We start from the raw sequence: 25,091 nt of genomic DNA on the forward strand, positions 1-25,091 counted from the left end.
ATCCTTACTGCTATTTATCAAAACACTTAAAGTTATGTTTAAATGAAATATTTCAAATTTCATTTTACGCAGGTAATTAGCAATGATTCACACATGTAAATTTAACTTATGGTCAAGTCAGGTGTTAAAAAAGCTGGAGAGCCAGAACAAAACAATTACTACAATTCCTGATTTCACCCCTTTTATGTATCATGGGCATATTCTATGGCTGCTGTTTAAAAAAGCACAAGTGTTAATGAACTAAATTCTTACGTATTCACTCATAAAGGGAAAAGTGCATTGCAGCTGTTGGTGATCTACTCACTGGTGCTGTGTTGTATTTCTTGATTTCACAGGAAAGGTAATGCCACCAGAAAGAAATGAAAAATTAAACATGTACATTTCCATCTCCACTTGAAATAGTGGTATATCTAAAATTAATACATACTCACAGACACACCAGAATTGCAGAAATTTAAATAAACTTGTTTAACAAAACAAAGCAACTGAAGCTTTATTTATCTATATAGGAAGATGCATCCTTGTGTGCATTCTTTTAAGCTACGGAAAATGAAAAAGCCATGCAGCCCTTGCAAGAAATAAATCCTCAGGTGGTAATATATATACAAAGTTTCTCCTTTAGTAGATTATTCCTCTCAGCAGATAATTAATGCCATTTAGGAGAGACTTAAGCTTATGAGTACTTTATAGTAGAATATTCTACTACATTTTTTCAGTACAATAGCAAAACCATTGCTTGAACCACCATATTGTTTGCATCAGTTAAATAAGAGCAAATAACAAAACTTGAGCATTTAAACATGTATCTTGAAATCAGACTATTTAAGTAAAGTAAGCACAAGGAAAGGATATAGAGCAAATGAAAGGATTTTTCTTCAAGAAAAATTATCTTTCGACTTGTTGCAACTTCACATCTCATATGGCTTTTGAATGGAGGCATTAGTTAAAAGAATTTTCCCACCCATAGTCAAGTATTGACTGTATTTAAATACAGCAATGCAAGGACAAACAGAAGTTAAAAATTTACTATACCATATTACTTCATGTAATATGGCATAGAACCCCCTTTCTATAAGGCTACAAAGGACAAATTTACATTAATATGAGGTACTGGCATTTATGATTGGAAAAGTAAAGATGAAAAAAGATTATACAGCATTGTCATCAGACATCTCTTTTTTTTCCTTTTTCTTTTTTTTCCTTTTTTTTTTTTTTGAGGGGCTTTTGGTTTTAGGTTTTTTTTTTACAAAATACATGTCTTGATGACCACATGCTCTAAGCTTATATTCATTTATTTTTACATATATATTTTATTTGTGGGGGCAATTGAGAGAGAGTCACAAATAACGAAAGGACACTAAGGTTTTAATAAGGGCAACAAAAAAATGTTTTCACCAGAAAAGATTCACATTACAGTACACCAATATGGACAGCATTCTCCTTTGTCTATTTTTGGTACATAAGATGGAATCTCTCTACATAACCTTATAAGGCTTCAGTAACTAAAAAGTAAAAAAACCTATTAGTTTACAAGTCATTTAAAAATTCTGAAAGACACAGCAAGTTCTAAACTTTAGTAGTGCTACCCAAACACAACCATCTGGCTTAAGAAGCCATTAAAAGAGCCTCCTCCAAGGGAGCTTCCAACAGCAGAGTTGTGCAACATGGATGTAACTTACTACAAGGGGAAAAAGAATTACACATGGCACATTCTCATTCCTACTTTGCAATGTAAAAAGTTACAAACATACCTAACCAAATAAATAATTAAAAAAGAATCTGAAATGTGTTTGTTATGTATCCTAAAACCACTACGCAGAATAATGGAGACTTTCACTCACAAACTATTTACATGGTAATACCCGGGTGAAGGTACACACTGCTACAAAACTCATAAAACAAAGGGTAAACTTGAAATGTTTTCCGTAGTAAAGGTCTAGCAGCATGACTATATCTAATGCTGTTTGTTTTCTTGACAGTTTTTGGAAGATTGTTTTAATCTATGTCTTCATCCAGTTCATAATTGTCTTTATCATAAATATCTTTTACTAAAAGAACCCGTACGAGCATATTTTCCAAAGTGTTGCGGTCCAGTGAAGTGGCAGTGTACCAGATGGGGCTCTCCGCGGACACGGAGCACTCTGGCTGCAGATAGAACATGTCTGTCCTTTGATTCAGATTCTGTGGGCTACAAGGAGGAAAACACAGGGGGTTAGAAACACAGCCTCACAGGACAAAACAGTACGTTAGCAGTTCCAGTATCTTGCACAAACAAAACTCTAACTGTACCTCGGCAAGTTACAAAAAAACCCCAAAACCAACCAACCCAAAAAGAATAACATGGAGAAATGTGCTATTGTTGATGGAAGGAGCTGTGCCAGGTCTGGCCCAAGCCCAGCCAGCCCCACATCCTCAGAGTCCCAGATACCTGGGACTCAGCAACCACACAAGAGACGACACATTCTTCAATAACCTGCAGATCCAGGACTTGCTAAACCAGAAAGTACCTTCCATGATTTGCAAAGAGGCCCAACACTGACATCAGTAATTGCTCACACAATCACTGGCTGACACAGCTACCTCTGAATGTAGAGCCTGGGGTTTCCTTGAAAAGTCAAGGATGGTAGTTCTGAGATGCACAGAAATGCAAGCATCTAAAATCCCTCCTCCTCCTCAAGGTTGGTTGTTGTAAATCTTAATCCCTTAATTCCTTACCCGCTATACTATGGAGTTTCATCCAGCTCAGAAACATCCTCTGAGACACTAGAGAAGACTTCTTTAAGGAAATTCTAGCAGTTCATCCATTAGGCAAGTATCAGAAAAGAATTTTCAATTCTGGATGTGCAAGTGCTCACTCAAGCTCCCTCCTTCACAAATACTGCAGACTTCAGGAGTCAACTCTATGTCATGTTTCTTCAGTAAAAAGAAGGATTTTTACCAGCTCACCTTCCCAAATTGGCTGATAAGATTTCAGGTGCTGCTCTTCACCTGCTGGGGTGATTGCTGGCTCTCACATAAACCAGATTAAGAGTCACATAAGAAGTAAAATATGGTTGTTTAAGATATTCTAATAATTTAAATATTTTAAACTCCTCCCTACTTTCTTGAAACAACAGTATCTTTATAGCAACAAGCAATCATAGAATCACAGAATCAATTAGGTTGGGAAAGATCTCTGGGATCATCGAGTCCAACACTGCCATGTCAACCAGACCATGGCACTGAGTGCCACATCCAGTCTTCCCTTAAACACGTCCAGGGACGGTGATTCCACCACCCCTTCTGTGCAGAAATTCCTCCCAATGTCCAACCTAAACCCCCCCTTGTGCAGTTTGAGACTATAATGAGACAATAGTACAACATTTCATAGCTATGAATGAAAGCATCCTGAAATTTCAGCTGCAGCTGTCCAGTGGTTGCCAAGTATATTTCAAACAGCTGGCATTACCTAAAATTTTACAATAGTTTTTACAGAGCTAAAAATTCCATTAAAATTATTTCAATAAAATTAGAAGCAAAACCAGGAGAAGCAGTCTGCTGCTTTAGTTAACAATGGTGACCAATGTCTGCAAGACAGCATGGCTTGAAACCACATCATAAATCATGTTCCAAATGGGTTTAAGAGCACTCTTTTTCCTAAAGCTGAAATGTTCCTACTAAAGAAAAAAAAAATTATGTGGTCTCTCCCCCAGTGACTGTGTAACTCAGTCCAAAAATCCAACTTTTTAATGACAAATCCTCTCCAAATCATGAAAGAACTGAGTGAAGGCAAAATCCCCCTGCAACAATCAGAATTAACTAAGTTTATGAAAAACAGGTGGTTGCATTAACAGACCACAAGCTACTCTTCATTTGTTTCTCTCTGTAACATCACATGCTAGTACTTCTGCTGATGCTGTGTGAGCTCATTCTTCACCTTTAAGACTACAGTGCTGTTTCCTAACACACATTGAGTCTCATAGTTAATTTATTGTGTTGTATATACAAGGAGATTTTATTTCCTTGGTATCACTTTTCCACATTTCCCTCAGAGTTACATAAAATCTACATTAAAATCAGTCACTTGAATGGCTGTTACAATTAAGGAAAAGTACTTTCCAAGAAATCTCATTTTCAAGCTTCCAAAACACTTAGCTACTAAATTTTTTTTTTTTTAAGAGTTGCCTAAGCTTTTTGTTTTAATGTACTAATTTCTGCTTCCTTCCTGCACAATTAACTGGGAGATTGGAAGGAAACAAGCTATTTCTAAATACTTGGGTTACTGCCAGTAGTAGTTTTCCTACTACAAAATATTTTAAACATGCTTCCACACTAGGTACCTCAAAAGCATCTACATTTCAGATGCCTGATAACTTAGAATGAAGCAAATCCATTGTCTTAATCCAATTCTTACTGAAGAGATGGGGATCTCACAAACAAAACCCTCAGTAGCAAAACCTAGCAGATCCCTTGCTGGCAATTCTCTGCAGAAATACTTGGTATTCCCAGGTAAGAAAATTGAATTGTATTGTCATTTCCAGATGGAGCCCTTGACAATTAACACTGAAATACTTCACTGTTCCCATACTTTCTGCACATCTTGTCCAGACACAGAACTGGAGATTTCAATACTTTCATTTCAGTATTTTTCAGAAGATCTCAATCTCTTCCCTTTGCTTGAGCACATTTTATGTTGCACCAAAATAGTTCCTTTCTGTACCTGGTTTACTTTAAACCCTGTCTGTATTACCCTGTATCATACTTACCTTTTAGACAGATAGCACTCAAACATTTTCACAGGGCATCTAGCTGGATCAGATGTGTTTTCAATTTGTTCAAATACTGGCACATCATCTTCGTGTTTCCTTTTTCCAGTAGCAATTTTATCTTTATGAAGAAAATCAACAAAATCTAAGCTATAACTTGAAGTTATTTCACATTTTTCAGTAAACTTCCCCATAAGTAGCCCACCAAGTACCACAAGGTGGTCACCACAACTGTGCAAATCTGCAAACTGGAAATGCCACCCACAGCCACAGCAAAGTCACACATGGAGACCAGTGGGTGCAAATTAACGCCGAGACCCTGCAGTCCCCATGGACCACATGCTCCAATTAGAGATCTAGGAGCTGAGAGCAGCTAAACTTTATGCAAAGGCAGAGCCCTGGCTCCTGGCCCAGTGCCCAGATGTCCCTCATCAGTGCCATGTGGATGCTCCTACAATACTAATTTTGAACTGCCATAGTACCTTCATTATCAGCTCTGCACAGGGAAGACACTTGATATCGAAGACAAGCTTTGCTTTCCATTGTTAGAGGATTTTTCTTCCACTGTCTAAAAACAGTGCCAAAAGAAAGTCTTAAGTGCTGCTCCACTGTTTTCAGGCCAAAATATTTAGTGTTAAAGTAGAACAGAGTATTCAAAAGAGCAACAGGTGAATGTGATCCTAGCTGTTTAATCCTCCAAAGGTAATCTTCTTCAACTCGAGAGAATATTGATCCTTGAAAAAAAAGAATATTAGAGAAAATACAATGGATTAGCCCATGAACTGTCAAGGTGCAAAAAAATCAATTTTTTTTTTTTACTGTGAAACGTAACAAAATTCTCATGACAGAAGCTTCTGATAAACTTATTTAATTATATGTCGACACTCCCCAAACCCACCTGTTAAAGACACAGACACTCACTGAGACAGTGGGAAATATCACTACAGGCAATTTCACAGAAAACACATTTCTGTTTAGTTACAACAGCATTGCTGACATGCAGCTCTCTTGTGCTATTTCACAGAAACGAATATTCAAGGGAGTAACCTTAATTCTATCATAAATAGCATATTTTTGAGTTCATTTTATTCTGCTCAGGTTAAGGCCTCCAAACATTGTATTTTCTTCTTTCTTTTTACTAATGGATATCTCACTTGGAAGGCACTCCTGGACCATAGCAGGATACAGGAAGGGCCCAACACAGAGGCTCTCTGGGCTGTACTGAGAGAAGCCAATATTGAGAAAAGAAAGCGAAGGATCTGGCAAGGACAAGCCCTCACTCAAGAGAGGACTGTGAGAAAGATAAAAGAACAGTTGATTCTGCAGTTCAGCACCAACACTGGTCTGCTGGGAAAAATTTGCTTTCTCCATGAACTGATGATCCTTCTGAGCAGAAGACTCCCAGCAAAGAGTCCTCCTAATCCAGCTGAGAAATGCTAAAATACATCACTTGTTAGTCCAGTGCCTGCCTGCCTGCTTCTGTCTGGGAAAAAAGATGGGCAAAAAAGTATGTTCAGCTCAGGTAAAAACTACAGGTCAAAGAGCTTATTTTAAACTTTCTCTCCTAAAAATGGATAGTCAATTTTAACAGTCAGTGGCTAAAACAACTCTTGTAGCATGGATTACCCAGAAACAAGACAATGAAAAAGAGGTACAGTTTTAAATTAAATCTTAGAAGACATCTCTGTAATTCTTCATCAACTACTATTACAATGCATAACATATATATATATATATATATATATATATATATATATATATATATATATGCTTAAGAATACACAACTATTTAAGAGATGAAAAACATACATGACCAAAAAGAAAATTACCATCTGGAAGGATGCTTGGTTGCCAACTTCGAAGGATTTTATTTAATTCCTGTTCAAATGTCTGGTAGATTGGATCAATAAATATGTTGTCTTTTCGATTACTTCTATATAAATACTACAGAAAAGAGAGAGACACAGTATTTACAATTCCAGATTAGAACAACTCATGTGCTACAGGGTTCTTTTTTTTATAACTGTGCAAGCATTGTACTGCAAAACAGTATCTAAAAGTAAAGCTATGCTACTTTTCCAATATCTAACAGGTAATAGTTACTTCCAATATAACTGTATGCTGTAAATTTCTAACTGGATATGAATCACAGTTTAATTGCAACTAACATTTTTTCTCTAAGATTTCCTGTGCAACATTGTACCAGTGAATGGGGAGTCATTAAAAAAACCCCAAACCACAAACAATTTATCTTTTCCTCCGCCTAGGCCTTCAAAAAAAACCAAAACCAAAACCAACCCACATTTAGCAAGGATCTACCATTTAAAATGTGAACTCCAGACAGTGACAAAAGCATCTTCAATACAAAAGTGGGAGGCAAAAAACCCTGCATATATTTGTGGTAATAATATATAGCAGTGCAAGAAAGATGACAGGATGGTGCAAGGTGCCAGCCTATTCTGCAATCTAATTATCTTACCCCCCTTGACCTTACAGACAGAAATTCTTTTGAACCTTTACCAAGAATTAATGGCTGAGGACTACTATTTGGCATTATTCTCTCTGGAGACATTTCTAAGAAAGGGAGGATTGGCTTCTTAAATTTTCCACTTCAGCATTACTTTTGCAGGAACATGCCTGTTGTTAGTGAATACAATAAAAGTGACAGACAAAAAACGCATTTGCTTCTTGAAATGGCATCTATTTCTGTACCACACTTGAAATCACATTAAACACAACACTCATTTATAATAGGTGATCATGGTTCAGTATATCTTGGCTTCCTTATCTTTGCACTTAATTATATAATACAGAAAAATGGATGAGTACACTTCCCACAGGTTTTCAACTACATTTTCATCCAGATAACTATTTTATATGATACATTTAACTAATTCCTCAAAGCACAGTATTCCCCCAAATGTGCTTGTTTCTACATACACTGGTTTTGATTTTATATAGCAATTCTAAGCCAGATAATACAGCTTACTAAAAGCTTCATGGTGTTTGCCCCTCTGTTCTCTGGCACATTTTTTCTCCATGTATTTTTCTTTTTCTCCAGTTTGCATTAAACAATCACACTGAATGCTGGCAGTGAAAATGAAGTAAGACTGAAAACCAGTTCAAAACCAACTCACATGCAGACCTGTGAGAACTCATCTACAAATACTTCTGCTTCCTGGTTCACAGTAAGTGTTGACTAAACCCTGGCATCCCCAGTAGAAGTGTGAAGCCCCTTGGACCACTAGCACCGCAGAGTCTACAGAAGGACAATGCTGTGCAGCAGGGCAGATTCCAACCTATCCCCCAAACCTGCAAACCTTCATTCCCAAACCACAACGCTGTGCTCTGCTGCTCTACAAATCCTACAGGGGCAGGATCAGTGTAAGCCATTCCCACCTGAGAGGAGCTCTATCGGAACAGCAGTGCATGGGAAGGAACTGGACATGTCTCTGAATCCCACAGCAGAGAAGAACAGGCTGGATTGCTGCCCACAGCGATTTTGTTTGCCCAACCTTCAGACAAACATCTGCTAAACTCTATCAGCCCAAATTTTGCCCAAACAACTCCATTACCAGACATACAAAAAACAAGGAAAAAAAAACCAAACCCCAAATCCCAGTAATCCCAATAATCCCAATTAGGGACAAAGAATGAAGGCCATGATGCAACAACGGAGCACAGCAGGCTAACACCTTCCTCTAGATGAACCCTCTCCACCAGATGCCTGCCTGACCATGCAGCAGCCTTTACTTCTAAGTGTGATATTTTTCAGGATCACTCCTTCAGAGTTATCAAAACCATTATTGAACCACTTCTGTCTGAAAGCAGAACAACTTCAGCTGCAAATGAACCTGATCTGAGAAACTGCACCATCTGACTCAGGGACCAGTTTCCTGGAGCAGATTTTACAGTGCCTCATTTAGGAAAAAATTATTTTACAAAATTTAAAAAAAAAACAAGAAAAAAACCAGCTTAGGACTTGAAGACTCCTGGGCTCAAACCACATTATATCCATGAGGAAAAGTTCCGAACTGAGTGCGTACTTAGCCACAGTGAGTGCAGCAATGCTGGTGGAAGGGGAAAGTACTTTTTTACTATCCTATGGCTCCTACACTCTCTTGAAGACAAACTTACTCTAAGTTAGCAAAATATTAATGATCTTTGACCCAACTATATCCTTAAATGGCACCATTTAATCTCCTCTGAGCCCTTTCCAAATTCAACAAAGCCAATACCTTTTATGCAGTAGCAGATAATTTATTCTCTTTCAGGGTACCCACGTCGGGGTGGTCAGATGGAAAGGACTAAGCAAATTCTAAAAGGCAATGGAGATTTTTTGTTCATTGTGACAACTACATTGCATTTAGTGTACCACTAGCTTGCTTAAGCATGTTTCTTCAGAGGGGTAGTAACACACCCCCAAATATTCACCATTAGCACACAGGTGATGGCTGCAGCCCTTCACAGCTCATGTTTCTGTCCCTCACTTGCTGTCTGCCTTTGTGAAATGCAAACTCATCAGAACAGGGCACATCTTCCTACCAGTCTCACTAGCAGTGGCACAATTTGGCCAACAAATCAGGGCTGTTAACAATTCCTGAGTTAATTACTAGACACTAAGTATAAGCAGTAAAATCAATGACCACATGTTGCTCCACTAATGTTCCAGCATTGTGTATGTGTATTAGGGCTCATAATAATTGTGTTTGCCACACAAATTATGGTTCTGAAGAGCTGAAAAAAAGACATTTTATACATAACTAGCTTTCATGACTGACAAAATAGACAACGTCAAATGTGCAAAGACAAAAAAATGTTATCTGAGTTTCATTTTATAAACACATACTTCACTCTGTGTATTGTTTATCTGCTTAACACAAGTGTTTTCAATTCAACAGAAAGGTACAGAGAGACAGTGTATCATGCAAGTGCAGAAGCAGAAAGCTAGCTGAATTTGAAATGCCTTGTAGCAATATTGACTAAAAAGCCATTGACTAAAATCAATGTTTGCTTCTCAAATTTCAACCATAAGGCAAAGGTAGCAACTAACTCTTTAATTTTGCACACTTGCAACACAGGAAAATTACTACTGTACTATTTATTTTTAAAATATTTCAATTAAAAAATTTGTTACTTGATTCAAGTCCTCTGCCTCAAGTACGGAACAGTTTAAGTAGGATTGCAAACTCTGTGAGCAGCTTGCTTTCCACATCAGACACATCTTTTATTGCCTTTTAACGTGAATGAATTTTTCTGTGCTCTCAGCTCTGAACACTGCTTATTTTATCTATGTTTTGCCTTATGTAGCAAAAATTAACACAGCCCTCCCTGTTTAAAAGATAAGCTGTGGAACAGATTCTCTAACTATCTAGTGATAGGTTATTGCCTTCACATACATCTAACCTGACTCCTTCCTACCTTGTTCTGTGTGAGACAGTCAACATAGCAGAGTTTCCTGCACTCTATCCTGCCTGTCCACAGTCTGCAATACTCAGCAAATTAGACCCTCCCCAAAAGACACTTAATTTAGGTTGTTTCCTCTATATGCTAAGTAACTGAATTAGTAAAATGCTTAGAGAGCATGCCTTGTTTCATTCTGTTTTTACATTGGACATCTTTAGCAAACAAAATGAAGCACAGCATTTGAAAAGACTATGTAATTTTTGACTAGGTTAATTACTTGCTTTAACCCAGCAAGAAGCTTAAAATAATTACAATGTACCAATTTGTGTTTGAGTTTCCAGGATGGGTCTGCAAACTCATTTCCTACACAGACAGCTTTCTACAATGTGATTACACAGCAGCCTGATCACAGCCATATATTAAGAGTAGCTCCTAACCAGCAAATCCATGTTATCTCTACTCTTCTACTGAAATGGGTTACAGTCAAATCAGCAGCTCCATTTCCCATCTCTACAGCCTCTACTAACCTCCTGAATTCCAAGACACAGATAATAGATGCTGTCAGGTGCATAGTTCTCTCCATTAGGCCTTCGAATTTCATTGACAAAATGTGTCAACCCATAGTTTAACTCAGCTGAAGTATGTGATAATAGATCTTCCTTTAATTTCACAGACTTTACTGTAAAATAGAGAAGAAATGCTACATTATACAACAGAATTGTCACACAGTGAAGGTGGGATGGGGTATTTTTTGACTGGAAAACTGGCTTGATGTCCTCTCCATTAACCAATGAATGAGACTAAAATGTACTAAGCAGTTAAAATGTTAGGTCTGTATTAAAACAATCAAGGCTCCCACAGTAAATTCTTGTCAACCAAATGCAGTTAACACCTGCTAACAAATGTACTGTCATGCACAGCTCGGTATGACACAGAAGCAGCCCAAGATGCTGAAGTGAAGCCAGTGGTGTAGAGGGGCACCTTCAGGGGAAACAGCAGTTTCCAAAGATCCAAGAGCATAACACAAGGGTGCTGAGATGCGTGTGGCAGCTGAAGAACAGCAGGAGTAGCAGCAATTCCCCTTTTCCCTCACAGTACAAATGTATACAGAGAGGAGAGCTGCAGACACAGGAGCACGGCTCCAGGGCATCGAAGGCCACCTTGTGCCAGAGCTCCACAGCCAGGTAATGCCAGTCTCAGATGAAGATCTCCTTACAGGATAAAGAGTAGGAGGATGTCCCTCCCTTGCCATTTAGAAGCCCAGAAATGGTGTGAACTCTGAGGTTAAGTTAGAATATGAGGAAAAATAGGATGCAAACGAAAAAATCAGAATGATCACAGAAAGTCAGAATAGCCAAGAAGGTGCTGTCCTAGCTTTCATGAGAAGTGTGAGACCCAGCATTTTGAACCAAATAGGGAAAACTAGAAAAAAAAGACTTTGTCAACTCTGTGGTAAAATAATATCAGTCATGGTGGGAACATTAGGGACATGAGAAAAATTCCATCAAAAATTCCAGCTGAGAATCACAGGAGAACGGCAATTTTCCTTTGCACGCAGGAATCTGGATGTGAGACTTTTGGAAATACTCACTTGATTTCAGTTCCTCTAATTCCGGAAGCTCTTCGTCTAAATACCGAGACTTTACCCAGTGCTTCCATGCATTTACCCCGTAGGCGTATTTGAAGGGAAAGCTGCACTCGGAGTTTTCAGAGCTGTCATCGTGCGACTGGTACTCCGACACGGCCTTCCTCTTCACACCCTGCCGTCGGAACACAGAGGTTAACGCTGCCAGCAGCCCCACCAGCAGGGACACAGAACCTAGCACAGCCAGCTGCAGGCCAAAGGGCACACTGAACCTCAGGGCATTCACACAATTCCATCGTGTTAATGTGCAGGGAACGAAAGATGCTACAAGTCTGTGTCACAGGCTCCACTCGTAGGCTCAAATGAACCCACCAGTGGAAAGGCCAGCAGATTAAAGCAGGCCCAGCAGTGGATACGTGGATAATGTCCAGTGGATAATGTCCAGTGGATAATAGTGAAAGTTTAGACTCCAGAAGGACACATTTATTATTAGAAAGCTTTACTAGAAGTTGACTGGTTTTTTTTAAAGCTGCAGTATCTACTCAGTTATTGGAACAAAACCACTTCAGCTTTGTGCCAGGCATAGGAAACTATTTCTTGGTAGTGTCCTTCTAAATAAAAGACTGTGGCTAATTGCTATGCAATGTCTAAACTAAGATTGACTAAAAATAAAATCTGGGAAAAATACAAGCAGATAAATTTTTTAAACTCTTTTATAAAGGAAATGCTATGGCTCCCATTATAAACCATGGTAATGCCAATGTTTTTCCATCTTACTATCAAACCAAGACATCTTTGTTCAAAGTAGAAGGTAGAAAAGCATTGCTAAGAGTACAATAGGTATGTACACAGTGCCACATTCCATCAACAATTCTGTCACTGTGAAGCAAAAATAGGATCATAATTTACAAATCACACTCCTATCAAATCCAACAGTTATCTGCAACAGACAAACAACTGAAATAATTTTATTATTTGAAATGTATCCGTTTATGTCATAAAGATAGGGTATCAGGTATGAGTAGACAGTAACATGCTGTAAATCAGTAGAACTAAAAAAAATCTGCAAATATTTTTCCTATATAAATTTTGTGTTATTCTTGATGTTTTTTAATAGCATGAAGAAATTACCTTCTTTTTGGACCGAGGCCTTGGCTGTTCCTCATATTCTTCACCAAAAACAGGAGGTAACAAAAACTCATTTTCTGTATCAAGCTCCTCAGTTGCTGAAAATACATTAACAGAAACTTATTTCTAAATGTCTTTTAAATAACACTGCTTTGATAAAAACAAATTAACTATATCGGTGTGCCTTAACATAAGGCATCCACAAAGGCACACATATAAACACAACTAAAGACTGGATTTTGGTACAAGAAAACAAACCTATTCTTATATTCAAAGACAAAGCTGCCAAACTGTAAGACAAAGCTGTCAAATAGTTTATTTCTAAGTAAGTGTTAGAGGACACAACACTCAACATTTCAACTATTTGCTTAAGTTGCTAAGGCAGCATTTCTTACTGTAGACTCTTACATAATGTTTTCTGCCCAGGCTGTCTTTGGTATCAAGAATTTTAAGGTATAGTGAGAAGGAGCTGCTATGACTGGACAAAATACATGTTAACTTAGTACATGCAGTTCTGTTCACGTATTTAGATTATTTCTACTCATGTTTTCTTATTTCATGTAGCACATTACCCTTGGTTTAAAACATTAAGAATCAGAAGGCAAGCTCCTTCAAAGAAACTGGTTTTAATCTATATTTATACAAGTGGTAGAGGTCTAGCTCACGATGGATATTACAGTTAAGTTTGGTAAGCAGATGTATGGCAGTACCTCCAAATATTCTTTATTTAACATTTCAGGGGTAGGACTGAGGACTCTATTTCAGGCAACGCTGAGAAATGAGACAACATATTAATGGATTTAATGTTTCAAGTCCCACTTTTATTTACTTTATTGAAGATGGTTCAACCCTCGTTTAGCCATCAAACAATGTTTTCACTCAAAACTGAATGCTCTTCTGATAATCTGATTTCACCACCTCATTTCTCAGGACAGCTTTCCAACTGGTGCAGATGAAATAGCACTTACACACAGAGATTTCAGAACTCTGCCCCAGACTCAAAAGCAGCACTTCTCCTGATACCACAAAGAATCTTATCTCAGAAGCACTTCAGTGTAATCAATGCTTCTTACAGACTGCTGCTACTTACTACTCCAACTTGCTTATTTCTTTTCTTCTATGGTTTTTCTTTCTCATGTACCCAGCCTCACTTATAAAGTGGGTTAAAAACCTAGTATGCATCTGACTAGTAAACTTCCCAAGACTAAGGTCAGACTGACCCACAGGCTTTCTCTTTAAATTAGGCATAAAGCAAACTGAGAAACCCACTCTGGGCATCTACTGCAGATATCTACAACACAGCACAAAAGGAGCCTGTCAGCTCCTACAGAACCTACCCAGGTGAGGTATCAGAGTCATGTGTCTGAGAGAAGCTATGTCAAGAGGGGCAGTAACTACAGCCAGAAGCTTTCTTGGATCTTGGATTGACTAGGGTATGGTGTACGGAAACAGACACTGTTCCCTGCATTCTGTAGAGTGGTAGAAATTGTACTATATAGCATCAAGAGTTTCTTTCAAGAAAGGTCTCAAAGTAGTGATTTTTTCCTAATTCAAATTATGCTACTGTTTCAAATGCAGATAGGGACATTAACAAGATATTAAAAGGTAAAACACAAGCGGTGTGCAGCATGCCAACTTGCAATTTTCTAAAAAACCTGAGTGGGAAATTGACCCTTTAGTAATTTCTTCTCTAAACCATGAAATACCTGGTGATTGAAGAATGCATTCATTCTTCATATGCTATCCAAGTCCTTGAGCCTTCAAAATAACTTTCCTAAATCCATGTTCAACCCAAATGATGCAGTCAAGTTCTTTGTGAAAGGTTAACTTCTCCTTTTCTTTGCAGTGTTTCAAATACTGTATTTAGAAAGATGGAAGAACTAATTCAGAAGTCCCCCATCTTACAAAGGCATGGCCAAGTTTTACCTAACAGTCAGTCAAGTGGATCCTGCAATCAAATAAAGCTCCTCTGAAAGGATGATTAAACAAGGTACAATGGCTGTCCACAGAGTCACAGTATTTACTAAAATCACAGAAGAATTACCTCTTGGAAAGTCTATTTCAATATCAAGGTCTGGCTCATATGGAACATCAGGCAAGCTTGTCCGTGACTCTGTTTCTGAGTTTAGTAGATTTGACTCAACTATCCCACCTGTTTAAAAATAAAAAGGAAAAAACCTCATTATTATAACCAACACATGGATTAGCCAAATGGTGCAGATTTATAACTTTATAAGCTGAGTTGTTATAAAACTGATTTATCTGCTCATTACATTTTCTTGTTCTTGGGATCTCAGATTTACTCCTCCCATCTGATTTCCTTCAAACATAAAAGATACTTACTAGCCCATCGTTATTCTCCATTAAGGTGAGTCAGCAAAGCACATATATAGAAAATCAAATACTGGTGAAGCTGGATCATATCAACCAATCCCAAAACTCAAAAAAGCTTGACAAACCTGACTATCTATTTTCCTACCTGATCCTGTCACAACAGAACAGACTTTCAAGTCTGCTTTTGTAGGATCTGTTTCTCAAATAAGGCATGCAGGCAGGGAGAAACAAAGCTTGACCTCTCTCCAACTTCTGGCAAACACTGATTTCTCCACATTCAGTCTTCTGCAAGCGAGCAAGCTCTGATCCCATACATCTGCTCCTTTAGCTAGCTGTACTTCACAAAAGAGAGCAAGGAACTGAAAATGACAACCTTGCAGTGCTAGCAGAAATGTGCAGTTTTAGTAGGAGAATGGCAATAGATTGGAATACAATAAGCCTCCTGGGACTGCAGCTCCACTGGCCTCCTGTATACCAGGCACAAAGTGTGAATTTATGTAATTTGTCAACAACCTTGCAGAAATCTGTTGAAAGAGCTTGGAAAATACCTTCCAAATTACACCTGAGTGAAGGTAAATTTTCCTGGAAAGATATAGAAGAGACTTGAAGATGTGGGCAGGCAGAGCCAGGAAAGAAGAGCAAAGAGACATGGGCACTGAGAAACTATAACTACAAAGTATGTGGGACTTTTTGATCTTCAGATATAAATTATTACGAGAATAATGTGTTGGTTGTTGCTCACTAGTGCTTACTCTAAATCATAGGCTTTTCAGTTTGCCACGCTTTGCCAGAGAGCAGGTGCACAAGAAGCTGAGCGGGAGCATGTCCAGAAGAGCTGAGCTGAAGTGTCCAAAGGGGTATCCCACACCACACAATGCCATGCTCAGTATGAACTGGGGGAAGCTGGCTGGGAACCAGCAATTGCTGCTCAGGAACAGCGGGTGGTGAGCACCTATATGGTGCATCACTTAGTTTTCTTGTGCTTTATTCCTCTCTCTCCCCTCTTTTACTTGTATTTACTAGTATTAGTAGCATTATATTTTATTTTGTTTCAATTATTAAACTATTCTTGACTCACAAGGTTTACTTTTTTTCCCAAGTCTCTTCTCCACCAGGTGTGAGGGGAATAAGCAAGTGGCTGTGAGGTACTTAATTGTCATCTGAGGTTATAAAGCACAATGCAGCTTAATATAAGACCTCAGTGACAGCACTGTTGTACTAGAACTTTCCCTAGAATTAAAAAACAAACCCAATCCTTCTTTTCACACATGTCTCCCAGCACTCCAAAGAGTCAAAAAACTCATCAGGAAACTCACTGGCCACATCAGAAGCATCAGCTTTTCCAGCATGTTCAGGTACCACCCCTGACAAGTTCAGTAGTTCAGCTTCCAGAGGATCTGAGGGCACTTTTCCCCTCAGCTCTTCTATTGCTGCAAGGATTTTCTCAGTGCTATCCAGAGTAGTGGGCAAAAAAACTGGAACTGGCACCTGTGCAGACAGGGAGGCAGAAATAATTAGAAAAGAAAAAATGCCACAACAAACCAACCAACAAACAAAAAAAACATCTATACTCCACTTCTGAAAGCCAGAGTTGATACAAATTAGAAACAAATCACTCCAGTGTGAGCTAACAAAAAATGCTGACAGGTTAAAAACTCAAGATAAAGGAGCTAAGAACAGAAGGGAAAGCAGGAAAGGACATAGGGGAAAAAAAAAGACAAAATATAGCTGGTCAAAGAAAGGTCTTTGGAAGTTCCAACCTGTCTGATTATAACCTCAGACTAACAGTTTGGACAAATCAGCGTCTCGTTTTAGTGGCTTGTTTGTGAAACATGGAATTTTAGGAAATCAGGGGTTTTTTTCACCATTTGGACAAAATTAAGTACATAAGTGATAACAAATTAAATTTAAGGGTTATTTTCTTTTGCTGCCACAAGGTTCAGGTTTTGGGATTTTTCCTTTGCCTTTTTCCTGCTGTTTATCCCACTCTGCCATCCTTCCCCAACACAAACTTTGCAGCTCCTTATTACCAGAACAAATCTTGCTGTTAAAGGCTTATTTAGCATTTTCAGCAAACACAGAAGTATCACTCAGAACTGTTCCTAGAAAGTTCAGCAGCACAAGATTTTCACACTGGAAGCAGGCAGACAGGTCTTAAAGAACAATCAGGGAATTAAGTGACACTGTCAGATTCTAACGCTTTTTCAATAATTAGCGCTGCAGCATCCTGCAATCCTTTAGATGGACCAGAAGGAGAACAGCCAGCAACACAAGGTGGTCCCACACATGCATGTGAATGGATGCCAATTTTAAAATGAAGCTGAAGTCTCACTTACAGGAACTGGAACTGTGGTAGGAACAGGAACATTTTGACTATACATGTTCATAGGCACCGGAATGTAGACTGGTACAGGAATAGGCACTGGGACATACTCTTTTTTCCACTCATCTTCTACTAAAAGAAAAAGGAAAAGGGCAAATACTGCCAGGTATTTAAATATGTTTTACACCTGTCATTTAGTGAAAAAGAAAATCAGAATATTTGAAATATGTTAAAAGACAGTAACAATTAAGAAAAAGCTGCAATGAAGAAATTAGTTCTAGCACAGTTCAGGAGTTACCTGTCTGACAAGATTTTGTCTGCATATGAGGTTTACAGTATGTGGCTTTCGTCATTGTCAAAGGCTTGCAAAGAACTGCCTTGTTCTTCATTTCTCTGTTAGGTGTTGGAGAAGGTGGTGGAGCTGAGCCCTGCAGACAAACAAATAAGAGAAGGTGATGTTGCACCACACTAATTCCAATACAAAGTTCTTGACTTAATGTAATGTATCAGCTGATACTTTCCATAAATGAGATACTGAAGAGGAAGCTCACAGAAGCACAACACAACAGCACCAACTACTATTCTGTAATTGCAAGCTATTCTACATTCCTAGTATTGAGCTGCCACTGCCAGGATCATAACAGGAGTTGTACTTTACTCGGGGCTAGCACTTCTGGCTCGTTTTATTTTTTTTATTTTTTATTTTTTTTTAATTGAAGGTACTCTAAATGTACATTCTTGTTTAAGTGAAAATGCCACTTAGGCAATTTTGTAACACACAAAGTAATTTTAGCTGTAAAAAGAGTTCGTTATGAGCAGCATTAACAAACTTTAGGCTCAAGATCTAACCTTCTTATGCCATAGTTGAAAGATCACTTTTTTTTAAGGTATTTCTGAATAAAAATTCTCTGAACACTTTATTAGTACCTAAAGTATGAACTTCGAGCTCCCCCTGCTGTCTCTACAACAGTGACAACGAATACCTAGGAACACCCCATAATGTTCAAACTGAGTCCTTAACAGTCAAGAAGTAAAAAACCCTCTTGGCTCCACACATGGCTTTTGTACCCTAGTACCTCTTTTAGAACCTGATTTGAGAAACAAACTCTTGGTTTTATTTGGTCATATGTAGGAAGATTAGCCCCATATGTCCTTTGAGATACGGAAAGAAAGCCCAGTCCCAAGAACACCAATATGCTCTACCAGGTGTACACTCTCTAAAATATATTAAAGAATACTGTATCACACATAGCTTTGACACAATCTTTAAAAATTTATGGATTGAATTAACATCATTAAACACAAAATACTAAAAGTTTTTAACATGACAGCTTAGCTTGTCCGATGTCTCTAGTTACCTTTTATTTTCTGTGTTTTTCATAAATATATTGTCACAAAAAAATTTCCACTTAAATCTAAGATTTATCTTTAATGCCTATTTGCATTTAAAAGGCAAGTCTCTGAGACCTTCCATGCGACAAACAAATCAAACCAAAACTAAGTTTCAAACACAATACACTAAGCTAACTGGAAACAATATTAACAGTAGTATTTTTGACATGCTGAGAAAAATTGAAACTCAGAATGAAGGCTGCTGCTCCACTGATGATCCCCACCCTTCCAGACAGCAATCCTGCAAAAGGTTATGCTTCCCTACTCTACAGCAAAGTCAATCAGACCTTGAGCACCTAGAGAATTCTACCCTTGGGAAGGATAAAATTTAAGACCTGAAGACTTATTTTCAGCTTTTTAAAGCTGAGCTACCACCTTAATATTCCAACTGGACAGTGAAATTCTCTTCCCTTTCTATACTCAATAAATACACCTAATCAGACTAAACGTGTAGTAGGTTGAAACGTGAATAAGACACATGGTTTGCTGATTAACTTTTAAGCAACATTTATATGCACAGCAGATGTAGAACACATGGCTGATGATTTAGTTTCCCAGAAGACATTGAAAAGTAAGTATGAGTATTTGAAATTTTTATTTCAACTACATGTGAAAAAGACTAAACAGCTTCATAAATGTAGCTTAGGATCATTCAAAGACAGTAATTTTTGGTTATAAATGGCATTCCTCTAATTCAATGGGATGTCACATTCTAAGTACATCTAATTATGTTCGGGAGAGAGAGAGAGAGAGAGAGAGAGAGAGAGAGCGAGCTAGATATGTGTGTTAAATATATGTACTTACTGTTATTTTTGTCCGGGGGGTTTGACAGCCCTGATCTAAAAGTACAAGGAAACACTTTTAGAATTTTTTTTCCCTTTTTCAAAATCAAAAGCAAATTTCAGTACGCAACTTAGGATAACACCTGTCACCAATGTAAGATTAAATCAAGAGGACTCATTAGTATCATATTGCAGGTGAGAAGTGCACACAAAACTTTTCCTTCATGGACATCTTCCTACTCCAGTATTGAGCCTTACACAAAGGCAAATGCTAAATCAATGCTCTAGCCAGATGTGAATACAGCCTCTTTCAGAAAAGTAAACACCAAAATGTTCAGGTATAAAAAGGGCTATACAAAGAAGCTAAGTTGCTATAATTGCATTAATTTAAAAGCTGGTTTATTTGAACTTTGCCTGACTTGCCATTTAAACCACACAAACACGTATTCAGTGCCCATCAGCAAATTTACACAGTACCTATTGCCAATAGAAAGGAAAAAAAAAAGCAATGTATTCCTCTTACCTAGATATTTTCATTCTATTCTCATTCCATTTCACTTATTTCCTTTAATTCCCTTTAATGTATTTATTTTTTAAAATTCCTAGTCCATTTATCTGTTCTCTGTGACCAAAAGGCATGTTGAGAAGTGTTTCCACAGAGCAAGTAATGACAAACTGGAGCACAGTGAAAGAGGAAAACATTTTCTGTTCCCATGATGATACAGCACTAAAATTACACTTAACGCAGAACAGCTCAATGCTGCCTCTGATGATAACACAGAAAAGGATAACCTCTAATGCAGTTTATTATGACAAATAAATAATCCATGCAGCTTCCAATTTTTCCTTTAAATGAAGCATCTGCTTTGACACTTCTCAGCCCTAAAGCAGCACATACCATAGTGCAGGTTCTCGGGTCCTTTCTGGGTGGCCAGATTGGGTTCGTTCTGCTGGCAGTAGAAGCGGAGCAAGCAGTGCTGATCGCAGAAATGTTTCATCTCGCCGCGCCACTGCACCTTCTCTTTGAGGGCTCCTTGAGACTTACAACAGTCACACCGTACAGCCTTAATGCAAAGGAAGAGTTGCACATTTTTAAACAGGCCTTGGGAAAAAATTGTTCTTACATTTTAAAAGGCTACATTTTTAAGAGTACCGAGGATTAAGTACCACTACACAGTTAAGCTTCACTCATGTACAATAGTTAAGCTACCTTTTTTCCAACTGTTTGCTGGGGGTTAGCACCCAGAATAAATCTGCCTTGTTCTATTAATTTGTCACTATGTAAAAAAAAAAAAAAAGCAGCTCATTTCTAAACAGTCATCAAAAAAAGAATTTTGTGCATCAATTTTAATTAATTTGATTGAAGCATCCTGCAAAACAAGAGCAGAAAGCGACAGACTCTTTAATGATTTTATTGAACCAAGGGGAAATACAAGTTGTTTTTTCTCCTTCCAAAATCTGGCAGGTTTTGTTTTAAAAAAAAAATCAAAAGTTTTAAAAAGTTTAAAAAGTCACCAAAATAATCACTTCTCTAGGTATCAAATCATCGTAAATATTTGTTATATTTCTACTATTTTAGTAGTTTGGCAACAGTTTTAGATTCCAATTCTTTAGTTCATCCAAGTTTCTCTATGACTTATAAACATCAATTCCTCTCAAAAAAAAAGGACTCCCCAAAATTTAGTTAGCATATAACTTGAAACTCTAATGCTTAAGTAATATATCTTTCATCAGCTTGCATATTATTTTCATGAGGCATCACTAAGACAGACATTGCTCTTCTCCAAAATAGATTCTACTGCATTTTATCTTCCATGCTGTAAATTATTATCTGAACAGTGGTAGCCTCAATTTCACATCTTTAAGTAAGCACATAATGGTTTGCACTACAGCTCGCCTCGATATTGTTTGCAACCTCCATCCTAAAGCAGACCTTAAAAAATTGAAAGCTTTAAAGATGCTCAGAAATCCAAAGTAAGTCAGCCTAATAATACAGCCAGGAGAGAAAGAGGGAAGTTATAATATATGCAACATAAAACATTAATACATAAAACCATACACAACGTTGCAGTTATGCACAAGGCTCTGATGGCTTAAAAAACAACAAAAAACAAAACAAAGTCCAACTGTAGTTTTTGTGACTCCAGGAAACTATGAACAGGCCAATTAGTTCAAATTTTAAAAATAATTCAGTGTTTAGTTCCTTCTCTGTATTTGAACAGTGTGCCATCCTCTGGCAGTGTAAGAAATTAAGCTCTCAGTTGTAATTTTCAAGTATTTAAAGATGATACATAGAGAGTCTCTAACAGTATAACCAGCTTTAAATTGGGAGCAATTAAAGCTGCAGCTTCAAGATCACCTCACACTAAGCACCAGGTGGCCCTGGAAGAGCAGGTAATTCTCCTCCCTCTTTTCTGTGCAGGTAGCAGCAGCACTTACGCACCTGTAAGGCACACAAGGTCAAAGACCTTACAGCACCGCATTATCCCCAATTTTTGTTATATTTGTCACTTGGACTTTCCACTGATGCTGATCCACAGCTCCTTTTGCAGATCATCTCAGTGGTACAAAAGAGTATGTAAGCTGTATTCTTGGAAACGAAGAAGTCTAGATTTAATCAGTTCAGGAAAGCTGTGAATTCACACCTTTAAGGCAAATGCAACTTCCAAAGCCACCAAAAGACTGAAAAACCAGTAGAAAAAAAGAAGTATAATTCACTCTAAATTTAAATCTCAAACCCACCTAACACTGATTAAGAACGACAGCTGACTCACGTACAGAAAAGCCCATCTATTCTGACCTGCTGCACGCTGCTTGACTATCAAAGCACCACTTTCTGCTCATTTTTCTCTCCTTCAAAGAAAGAAAAAGGGGTCAAATCTTGTCAAATCCAGCAACTACAGCCTTCCTACAGCAGGGCCTGTTGTGATAGGACAAGGAGAAATGGTTTTAAATCGGAGGGTCAACATAGATTAGATAGAAGAAAGAAGTTTTTTAGAATGAGGGTGAAACACTGGAACATGTTGCCCAGAGAGGTTATAGATAGTGAAAGTTTTAAGGTGAGGTTGGATGGGACTCCAAGGAACCTGATCTCATTGAAGATGTCCCTGCTCATTGCAGAGGTGTTGGGATTAGGCAGCCTTTTAAAGATCCCTTCCAACCCAACTATTCTGTGATTCTCTGATTCCTGCAACCGTTCTCTCCCTCTCCTGGTTTGCTTTTACATTTAGGCTCTTGAATAAGTATATTATTGTCTTTCCTGGGCTTCTACTAAGTTATTTAGGCGAAAAAAAAATTGGTTTGCTTCCACATAGAAATTACTATTCCTCAGGAAGCCTGAGATTCTTTTGTAGTGATGCTTCACTTCTCACCTCTACATTTGCTACACTTTAATTCTACTATTTCCATATTGAAGCTTAGCACCAATGTTATATACCCTTCCATGCACTGAAGTTTCCTGCTACCTTCTTGCTCACCCACTTCCCTGACCATCAAATTTATTGAAAGTGAAAATGAATTAATGATTTTTGTGACATGATCCTTCCTTCCTTTCCTTCCCTCCCGCCCTCCTTCCTCTTTTCATTTGTCTTCCTGGGATACTGGCACTAAATGTTAATTGAATCTACAAAATACCTGCCTTCAAGTCTGCTTGTCTCTGTGTTCCAGAAAGCCCATCTCTGCTTGCTGTGCTTGCACTGCACAGAAGTCCTTTGCCACTCGGCACTACTTTTTGGTACATTTCTTTTCCCATTACTTCAGCATGTTCAAATGGGCACGGCAATTAGTATAAATCACTAATGTTTGCCTCAAATTTGGGTGAAAGAACAAAATTTTCCTATGTGGGGCTTTTGTTTACATTTTTAAACCTTCCATCACCTGTTCCTTACATTTTCCAATGGCTTGGACTGCTATTAACTTGACTTAATCTTAGCTGTCTATTCCAGTTTCAACTGCAGTAAATAGGAAACAAAGGTTGTTCCCAGAAAGCGAGTGATTATAAGAGAAAGGAGACCAACTGTTCTGAAAAGAGTACTTACTGGAGGCTGAGATGTCTAACTACAGAACAGCTGAATTCCAACACGAGAAATTCCACAAGGCTGTCTTGGTGTCTTTACCATTTTGATTAATGCTGGCTGCACTTTCAAATTTTACCACTGCTGGCAATTATTGCTGAGCTCACCAGCCACAATAATTTTTCTTTGCCTCAGACTGTAGTTCCCCACCTCCTCCTTACTCTTTGCTGAAGACATCTGACCTCCACTGAATAGAGTCATCACTGCACGTGCTGAGTCTAATCAATTCTCCACTGTAGCCTGAAACGACCTGGGTGCACTTCAGCTGTAGTACTGTCATCAATGTTTCTCAATGTATATTTAAAGAAACAGATTTCTGTGCTGTTCTCAGAACTGTATACTCTTTTTCAAGGTAATTTCAATGCTCTAACAGAACGTCAAACGATTCAAACTCTCATCAAACATCAGGCTACTAGAAGATTTATACTGACATTTCCCAGGCATTTTCTAGATTAACATTCAAACCACTGCATGCAAGTTTACAGGAGGAACACTAAAAACTCAGGGAGCTAACCTCAAGACACCCAAAATTTTGCCTCTTGTCTCAGAGGTGCATGGACCCCTTGGAGCAGAAATTTCCTCAGAACTTGGCACCAACTGCAGCGGTTGCCCAACAGACGATCAGGACTAAAACTATTCTTTTACATTCCACTGCCTCACATTAAGATTTAAAGGACTCTTATCTAAGTAAGTCTAATGAACTTTCAGTACTTCTAGATAAGTTGTTGCTTCTACCATTGCTAACTTCTTTGGGCTTTCTGAGAAGCGAATTTTGGCATTCAGGGAAGTGCTCCCATAATACTTGATTATTTTAAAAGGTTACAATGTTTTTCAGATAACACTACATGAGAAAGATGTGTCCATAAAAAAAAGTAGACAAAGAAGATGGAGACAAACACTTGTTTAATGAACACAATGATGATGTTAAAACATTGCTAGGTTATTACTACTTATTTCTCTTAATGTATACATTCATTGAAACTCCGAAGTAACACTGAACATTGCATAAATGAGACAAAGCTCATACATATGTAACTATTCTTTTAAGAAGCTAACAGACAAAACAGCTAATGAAGTACAAATTCAGAGAATGGTCCTTATCTATTTTGTCTTCCTATGTTTTGATCATTGTCTGTTTTGGCTAGGTAAGAATATGAGCTAACAATGCACTACCAAATCTAAGGTATCTGGAGTGACTTTTATAAAGTGGGAGAAGTAACCAGCAAGGATGTAAAGAAATAAAAAAGAGACCTTTAGGAAAAGACAATTTCCCAAAACCTATTATATGTCTTTCCCATGTAATAAATCTCAAGCTTTTATAAA

General features: G+C 37.9%; 1 protein-coding gene across 10 annotated transcripts in view; it reads right to left on the bottom strand.

Annotated features, from left to right (window-relative positions):
• Positions 1-1,344: 1,344 nt before the first annotated feature.
• Positions 1,345-25,091, bottom strand: part of ZMYM2 (zinc finger MYM-type containing 2) — an 85,026-nt gene continuing 61,279 nt past the window's right edge. For 6 of the 10 annotated variants that reach the window (XM_069013935.1, XM_069013934.1, XM_069013975.1 and 3 more), the window contains 13 exons: positions 20,594-20,759; positions 19,718-19,752; positions 17,820-17,949; positions 17,535-17,680; positions 16,515-16,686; positions 14,909-15,016; positions 12,868-12,962; positions 11,743-11,911; positions 10,679-10,830; positions 6,575-6,689; positions 5,228-5,479; positions 4,746-4,866; positions 1,345-2,188 (listed from right to left, as the gene is read on the bottom strand). In XM_069013935.1, coding sequence (XP_068870036.1) covers positions 1,996-2,188; positions 4,746-4,866; positions 5,228-5,479; positions 6,575-6,689; positions 10,679-10,830; positions 11,743-11,911; positions 12,868-12,962; positions 14,909-15,016; positions 16,515-16,686; positions 17,535-17,680; positions 17,820-17,949; positions 19,718-19,752; positions 20,594-20,759 — 1,854 coding nt within the window. In that variant the 3' untranslated portion in view covers positions 1,345-1,995. The remainder of the gene's footprint in view (positions 2,189-4,745; positions 4,867-5,227; positions 5,480-6,574; positions 6,690-10,678; positions 10,831-11,742; positions 11,912-12,867; positions 12,963-14,908; positions 15,017-16,514; positions 16,687-17,534; positions 17,681-17,819; positions 17,950-19,717; positions 19,753-20,593; positions 20,760-25,091) is intronic. The other 4 variants (XM_069013965.1, XM_069013954.1, XM_069014013.1 and 1 more) reach the window with 2 other exon arrangements.

The sequence above is a fragment of the Aphelocoma coerulescens genome, chromosome 1, assembly GCF_041296385.1.
Source record: "Aphelocoma coerulescens isolate FSJ_1873_10779 chromosome 1, UR_Acoe_1.0, whole genome shotgun sequence".
NCBI lineage: Eukaryota > Metazoa > Chordata > Aves > Passeriformes > Corvidae > Aphelocoma > Aphelocoma coerulescens.